Here is an 8,835-nt window from a genome sequence, read left to right on the forward strand (position 1 = left end):
ATAGTTCCTACTCACAGTTAGTTTTCACGAACTCAGCATCAGGTTGTAAATTCCTTCAACTGATGAGCTATAAGCTTGAAATCCAGATCATTGAAAACAACTATCTGTGAGTAGGAACTATCTTTTTAAAAAGATTGGTTAGATTATGTAGGGCTAGAGTTAAGAACAGTAAGGTTAGGTTGGGTTAAGATTCTACAGTTTAGGTTAGTAATGGTTAAATTATGTAGGGTTAGGGTTAGGAATGGTTCAGTTAGGGTTAGATAAGTTTTAAGGGATTTAGATAATGTTAGGGTTAGGTTAGGTTAGAACAGTTACAATTAGGAACTGTTAGGTTAGCTAGGGTTCTTTAACCCTAACTTTTTAACCACTTTCCCAACTTTTATTGCATCCCTAACCTAACTTTTTAGGTTAGGAATGTTATGGTTACATTAAGAATGGTTAGAGTTAGGAACTGTTAGGTTAGATAGGGTTAAAGTTAGGTTAGTAATGGTTATAATCAGGTACTGTTAAGTTAGTAATGGTTAGATCATGTAGGGTTAGGGTAGATAAGTTTGGGTTACATTAGGAGCTGTTAGGTTAGGTAGAGTTTTAAGGGTAGATAAAGCATGTTATGATTAGGTTAGGCTAAGAATATTATGGTTAGAGTAGTAATAGTTAATTACATAGAGTAAAGGTTAGGAATGGTCATGTTAGGTAGGGTTACGATTATGTTCATGTTTTGTAGTTTGCAAAACTGAATCTATTACTTTGTTCTACTCTAAAACTAACTTATAAGGACGAAACAGACGGGGTGGCCATTCGTGGAATGTTAATGCACAATCAGTCCTCAAAAAATATAAAAAATACAACATATGGGACACAAAACTATCCCTATCAGGTTAATTTTTTGAACTGTTTGTTTTAATTTTATTAGGTTTTGTGGTCTGCTTGACCAAATAAATTCTTTTCAATTAATTAAGGTTTTGGTTGTGGGATCGCGCTTGTGACACTGCCTTTTTATCTCAACCAAACCTTAATTAATTGAAAAGAATTTTTTTTCATCTGATTTACTGGCACTATTTGTTTTATTTTTCTTACATAATTTACAAATAATTTTATTTTCTAATCCTGGTAGAAATTTAATGACAAAAGGCAAAATTCAAGTAATACTCTCTGGCCTTTCACATGTCAGAAAATTATTTCTCATAGAAAGTCATAAAAGTGGCCACAGTATTTATGAAACACATCTGTCTCTGGATAATAAAAATCTGTATTAACTATTTGTAAATTAGTTGTTAAAGTGACTGATATTAGAAAACCTGAGGGTTAGTAGAGATGAAAATTTATATTTTTTCTTTATTGGCTAATGATAGGGCAGGCACACACAAGTTTGTCATTCCCATGAAGTACACACATTTATATGGAAACGTGCGCACAGACCATGGAGTGCCAACACCTGGGGGTGGGTGATTCTCGTGGCGTGCTAGTAATTTATTGTAAATTAAAAAATGGTAGACTCAATTTGTTCTCATGTACGTACATGCATGCACAGACGCAGAGGACCAAGGTTGAACCCAGGACTGCCAATACCTAGGCTGGGTGATTCTCAAGGCCTACTGGTAATTTATTACAAATTACAAAAGCATTGCCAATGAGCTGCGAGAAGTGATAGGCTCAACTCTCTCTCATGTTCGTATGTACATCACCAATGACCTGATGCTGGCTTGAGTCCCTGGGCATTTGGGAATAGAGGCAATGAGAGGGCAGATATGTTGGCCAAAAAATAAGCCCCCTGAATCCCATTTTCGCCTAGTTTTGTGTTTTTATTATGTATTGAGACTGAAATTTATTAGGTTTAATGTGTAGTGTGAGAGGGCTAATGGAGGAATATTGAGTACCTATTGACCTTCACTTAGGTTAATTATACAATTAGGTATAAATGGTAATGGAAGAATATCAAAAACTCCACCATCCTGAGTGAAGAGCATGCATATAAGAAAGAATGTATTTAAGAGTTAATAAGAGTGCGAATTGAGATTGACGGAGATTGATTGCTTTGGATGACCTGTCAATGACCTAGATGTTGACAGCACCCGGAGCCCAACCTTAGCTGGACAGATAAGACCAAGGTTGGACCCAAAGGCTGCCAAAACCTGGGTTAGTTGACTGGTAATTTACTATACACGGTTTTTCATAATGAAAAATTAGTGCCACAGGTGGGATTCGAACCCATGATCTTTGGAACTGTACTTCGATATTCTAATCACTTGAGCTACTGGGCTGCGATTACCCATACCACGAACTTCTCATTTCCCATTTTATTCTAATTATAAGCAAACTGTAGCTTCATTTAGAAGCCTCTAACAATTGAACAGCAGTAGTGGGACTTTGAACAATTCACAGGTATGATTCTATTGGATTGTAATGTCTCTATATAATAAATTGTTTACATTTGATTAATTATTCTTTTGTACTAATGTCAACACTTTTTAATCCTCTTCCAAACAAAAATGTTTACCTCAGTAGCAGTTCATTACTTTGGAATAATTCAGTCTTTACTAAGGTGTCAATGAGTTTTGCAAAATTTTGTTTTACGAGTTTAAACTCAGTCGGAATGGTGCCCAACGGCCAGACACATTCAAGAAGTCTCGGGCAATGGCGTGGAGTGAGAATATCGTTCAGAGATGGTTTAAAAAATTTCAAGAAGACTTTAGCCTGGAAGACAAAGAAGGTCGTGCAAGGACTTCTTCCTTAGATGGTGACGTTCTGCGAGCTTTTATCAAAGAAAATCCCAGAACAACTGTTTGAGAACTTGCAGAGAATCTTTCGGTTAGCAAATCGACCATTACTTACCACCTTCTGGATAGAATTGTATGTGATGAAAAGTGGATTTTCTACAGACATTCTGGACAGTGGCTCGACAAAGGAGAAGCATCATCACATTTTCCAAAGCTTCCAACTCATAAAAAAAAGGTGATGACTTTTTGGTGGGCTTCATTTGGGCTTATTATTATTATTATTACAGCTTCTTGAATCGTGTCGAAACGATCAATATGGAAATGAATTGCTCTCAAATTGAAGCTACGCACAAGAAACTGGCATTACTGAAGCCATCTTTGGTCAATCAGCAAAGGCCGATTATATTACATGACAACGCTTGGCCCCTTGTCTCACATTGGACCACATGAAAACTGTTGGATCATGGTTATAAGGTTCTGACTCATCCTACCTATTCTAAAGACCTCTCGCCTACCGACTACCATTTCTTTAGACACCTGGACATTTTACAACCTCAGAAATTTATTGACTAAAAGTCGTTAGAAAATGGGTTTATAGAATTTGTTAATAATGAAGACTCAAAATTCTATTCAGAGGTAGGTATAGAGAAATTGCTATCACATTGGAAGAAGTGCATTAAGAGTGATGGAGGGTATTTTAATTAATAAAAATGTGTAAAATCATTCATTTAAATCAGTGGTTCCCAAAGTGGTCCCAGTGGTCCCCAGTATCATTCAGGGGGGTCTGTGGAAAATTAAAATTGATTTGGGGGTTTCTGAACAACGTCAGGGGGTCCGTGCAAGGTTTAATATAAAATAATAAAAATAATAATATAAAACAGAAGTACATTGGTTATCTAAAAGTGCATGTTTAAATCGATTATATGCGCTCTTTGATTCAGTGCTGGAATTCCTGGAAACCAAGGACAATGATTTGCGACACAATTTAATTAACTCAAAAAATGACATAGCCTATGTCTGATTTATTTGCCAAATTTAACGAAACTAATTTGAAACTACAAGGTGACCAATTAAATTCAATCAAAACTAAAAGCTTAATCTCTGCGTTTGTTGCAAAAATTTTTCTTTACAAACAAAACTTGGGAAGAGGAGAATGCTCTCAGTTTCCAAATCTTTCGACATAGCAAATTAGAGATGAAGATTTGCTTGCTTACTGTCAACACTTAACGCCTCTTCATACAGACCTGAACCAAAGATTTGAAGACATTCTTCACTTGGATATTCCTGACTGGGTGTTGAACCCTTTTGAGCGTGGACAAACTCAGATCCCAAACACAGATGAATCCATACTAATACAGGAGCAGCTTATTGAAATATCCACAAATTAGGAACTTAAACCAATGTTTGAACAAGGATATCACAAATTCTGGTTACAAAAACAGATCCCAATTTTATATCCTGCACTATGGGTTATTGTACAGAAGTTGACTACTTTCCCGTCTTTCTATTTGGCAGATCGTGGATTCAGTGCCGTTATGAAGCTCATCACAAAAGAAAGAAACTAATTAGAAATTAGACACTAATAACATCTCATCCGGTTCATCCAAGTCGTTAATTTTTTATATTTTATTTTAAACAAAAGTAATTCATATTATAATTTATATTTATTTATAATTTCAAAAATACTTCTTTAACAAAACTTTTTTTTTTAATTTGTNTGGGGGGTCCGTGGGCAATTTTTGACCTTAAAAAGGGGTCCATGGGTCAAAAAAGTTTGGGAACCACTGATTTAAATTATTTTATCTTATAACCATAAAGCTGCATTATTTTCTGGCTGAGTTTAATGCACTATTCTGGGAGACTGATTGCATTGGGGGCTGAAACGACCAAGCTGTTGATAGCCCTTGCAGACCAACCTTGCTGGATGGATGACTGAGGTTGGACCCCGGACTGGCAAAACCAGGGTTGGTCGATTCTCGAGGCCTACCAGTAATTTAATGTAAAAAAATCACAAAAGCATTTTTGTTGGGCTGTTAGAAGTGATAGGATCGACTAATCAGTAATCAGTAGAGTTTCTTTACTAATTTTACTTGCACGACAGGAAGTTGCTCATGGGCGCCTGACCTTAAGCTAACAAAATTCTGAATCGTAGATCTTAGCCTTTATTAATATTACAAGTAAAAATAATCACAAACCTCCATGTTCGGCGAATTTTGAATTCGCAAGTATTTGTTTGGCGAATTTGAGGCCGTTTTTATACTGCTTGTGCTCGTAGCATTTCTAAAAAACAAAAAAATGTCACGAAATTAAAACAGCGGACTAAGTAAAAAAAAAAAAAATGACATTGACAAATAGCATTATTTGATATCAAATGTCAATCCGCCGGCTTGTAAATGGAAGAAAAAAAAAAGGACAAAATTTTTGTCTATTGATTATGAATGGACAGAAAATGAACGGACAACATTTACCAAAATTCTTTTAAACAGTGAGTTCTCTTTCGGAGGTAAAGGGTTAGTCGAAGGCATTTTTCGACTGTTGGAGAAATATTTAAAACAAAAATAAACACGAAAACAACGGATAAACACCAAAACAACCTCGTGTTCTTTATAGTAACTGCAACCGTGAAATAAGATCACATGTTTTAAGGTTTAAGCGAGGCTCCGAAACCTAAAACAATGTTCGACATCGATACACTCAACTCCTTGGGTTTATTTCAAGAATCGAGTATTGACGTCGATCGAACGCGCCATTTCCAATTGACACGCAACCAAATTTCGAATTTAAACTTTCACCGTAAGCGGCCCATAGACGGTCAATATTATTGTACAATACAGATTGCACAATAATTTGACGGTTGCTTCTTAACGTTGAATAATGTTGTACAAACTGACACAAGTTGAGCACTTGTTGATACTTCACAAACTGACTGATATTGCGCAATAATGCCAACAGACGGTGCAATATTTTCCAGGTTGTACAATATATTTTCAACTTTTCGTCAATCATGCAATGTATTGCACAACCTTTCAATATCGTCTACACCAGTGTTGGGCAAAAATTAGTCATGTCTAATGATTAATGATTGATCACTCAGACCGTTAGTCATGATTAGTAANCATAAGCCAAAATTGGCCAAAATGGGGGCCAACATGGACTGAACTCTACTGTGGCTTAGCAGCCTGCCACAAAAGAGGATACATTTAAAATGGATCCTTAATGAGTCCAAAACCTGGTGGAACAATACCACAGGTATAGGCACACGAAGAGATTCTTAGAAGGACCATCTGCAAAATTTACAAATGAATTACTGGAAGGTAACCGCAACCGGATCAGAATCCTGGTTCGACTCCTGACAGGGCACTCCCAATTAAGAAGGCACATGCACCGGATAGGAGGACAGACAGAAGAACAACTGTGCACATACTGCCAGGAAGAGGAGGAGATCACAGAAAACATTCTATGTTTCTGTGAAAGTCTATGTAGGTGCAGGTTTTTACAACTAGGACAAAAAAAAACCACCAGGACTTACTGGCAAAGCTGTGGAGGTTGGTTAATAACCTGAAGCGTATTATAACCCCTGAAGCTGGCCAGGGGGTTATAAATGAAAGGGGATCACAATCTGATCTATTCAGGTCAAAGTGCAGAAGGCCTTGTGGCTGCCTCTTTTATCCCGATATCCTACAGGTGTAGCCTTAAATATCGCACCGATATTGTAGATGTTACGGGTTCTCCCTGCAGAAAACGGTAAGTGGATTGGACAACATGTGACTTTGTTGGGTCCACTCTACTATCAATTGTTGAAGCTGATCACAAATTCCTGGACTTTTTCACTGGTATTATTGCCAATATGGTGACATAGTCAGCAAAGTGTGCTGTTTTTAAAAGCATATTTGTCGGGAAATCTCTTGAAAATAGAAGGCAGAGAAAAGGCCCCAGTACACTTCCTTGAGGCATACCGATTCAATTCCGAAGACTTCACCATAGCGCACTGAATATCTTCGCTTTGCAAGGTACGATTGTAAGATGCGGTTCATAGAGTCATCAAGTTGAGGGTTCATTTTCATTAATAGGACTGGGTGCCACACTTGTTCGAATGCCTTTTCAGTGTCTATGAAAGCCCTATTCAGACTTTCTTGCCCTTGTACATGTCTATTAACTCTGTGGCGTTGGTGTGGACAGGGGTGCAGGGATCTAAACCTGAATTGGCTATGTGTGACTACTTCTTCCAAGTGTAATATGAGCCTTGGTAGGAGGAATCTTTCGAAAAACTTAGAAATGGCAAAGCTGTGAAAGCTGATTAATAACCTGAAGCTGCCCGGTGAGTTATAAATAACAGGAGAGCACAATAGATCTATTCAGGTCGAGTTGCAGTAGGCCCTGTGGCCGCCTCTTTTATCCCTATCCCTATTCCTAATTAAGGGAGTTGAAAAATAACAAAATAAAAGGATTTAATTCCACAATTTTGTTTATTGGACACAATAATTTTTTTAAACAATTATTACCATGTATAATGTCCTCTTTTAGCTAAAACCTCTGTGTGCCTGTTAGATATACTGTTAATAAGGTTGTCACTAATTTCATAAGGAATTTCACCCCATAGATGCTGGAACGCTGCACCCAGTTGTTGCAGGTCAATTGGCTGTGGATGGTGGTCGAAAAGCCTTGTCTGCAATGCGTCATACATGTGCTCAATGGGAATGTGGTCTGGAGCAAATGGGGAAGGGGCAGATTGGAAATTCCCAGGTTTTCTAAACACTGATGAACGACTATGCCTCTATGAGGTCTGGAATTGTCATCCAGAAATCGAAAGTCCCTGCCAATGAGATCCCTGGTTTGAGGGATATATTCTTCGATAATTTCTGGGATGTAACGGATTGCAGTGAGATTGCCTTCAACAAAATGGAGTTCAGTTCGTCCTCTAGTTTAAATCCTAGCACAGATCATTATACAGCATCCTCCAAACTGCACTGAAGGCAGAACGAACTGGAGCATTGTACGCATACCCAGTTCTTGGTGGACTCTTTGGTACCTGCTATCACTATACAGGCAGAAACACGACTCATCAGTAAACATAACAGCATTCCAATTAGTGTTCTCTTCTAGGCGCTTGCTGCACCATACTAAACCTGAGTTGCTGGTGGCAGGCTGTTGCTGGAGGTCATCTGAAAGAGGCATACGATGTGAGGCCAACTTCCCACAAACGATTCATAATCGTTTAATTAAGGTCTTGCCAAAACATCTTGCACTTCATTTAAAATATGATGTGCACTAAGGAAAGGGTGTCACTACCAGGCCTTCTATTGGCACTTCCAGTCTCTCGGAATCGGGCTAACGCTGGCAGACCACATTCTGAGAAACAACAACTGCTTCTGCGATATCCACTTGCCGGTGACCTGGATGATTCATTGTAACAAAAATATTGTGAACTTCTGGTTCAAGATGATATCTTTCCATGATTGAAGAGAATACAACTGGATCAAAATGGAGAAAAGATGAGAATTTACAAAATGAGTAATCTTCATGCTTACTTTCTTAAGTAAATCCGTTATTAAAAATGTAGATTAACAAATGTTTTGCTTTTGGTTTGTATTTTCTATTTTGTTTTATCCATACTAACAAGAACATATTGGTTAATTGAATTAAAACGAATAAAATAAGAATAAATTACAAATATCCCTATTGATTTTTGAGCAGTTTATACCATTGTAAATATGCTTTAGGACTTTTTTTTAAATTTTTTTATTTATTTATTGCAAGCTGTAACATTATTTACAACATGTAATGTAACATTAATTTTTTTTACAATTGCCATGGATCATGTGTCATGAGGGAAATTAAGAAACAATGTTGTTCTCCCAGCTATACTCGAGAACCAATCCTCGTTCAGTAGGTCACAAGGCCATCTCCTCTTCAGTCATCTGGTAGGATTATAGGAGTAGTTTCTATTGGATAAGAATTGGGCACCTCGATTAGGGTGAGAGGAGAGTTTAGTGTGGAAAGAGGAAAATGATTGGAAATTATTTTTTGCACAAAAGGGATTTTGAGGTCATTGTGAAGGGTGTTGTTGGAGACATAGTAGGGAGCATTGACTATGATTCTGAGGGCTTTGGATTGGAAG

General features: G+C 37.4%; 1 protein-coding gene across 1 annotated transcript in view; it reads right to left on the minus strand.

Moving 5' to 3' along the window:
- The window catches only part of LOC106666600 (N-alpha-acetyltransferase 15, NatA auxiliary subunit-like), a 212,724-nt gene extending 207,356 nt beyond the window's left edge, over positions 1–5,368 (minus strand). Inside the window, exons 1-2 of the mRNA XM_014393886.2 lie at positions 5,186–5,368; positions 4,913–4,997 (exon numbers count right to left, since the gene is read on the minus strand). Coding sequence (XP_014249372.1) covers positions 4,913–4,997; positions 5,186–5,242 — 142 coding nt within the window. The 5' untranslated portion in view covers positions 5,243–5,368. The remainder of the gene's footprint in view (positions 1–4,912; positions 4,998–5,185) is intronic.
- Positions 5,369–8,835: the final 3,467 nt, after the last annotated feature.

This window comes from Cimex lectularius, unplaced genomic scaffold, assembly GCF_000648675.2.
Source record: "Cimex lectularius strain Harlan isolate CLEC.00 unplaced genomic scaffold, Clec_2.1 scaffold56, whole genome shotgun sequence".
Classification (NCBI taxonomy): Eukaryota; Metazoa; Arthropoda; class Insecta; order Hemiptera; family Cimicidae; genus Cimex; species Cimex lectularius.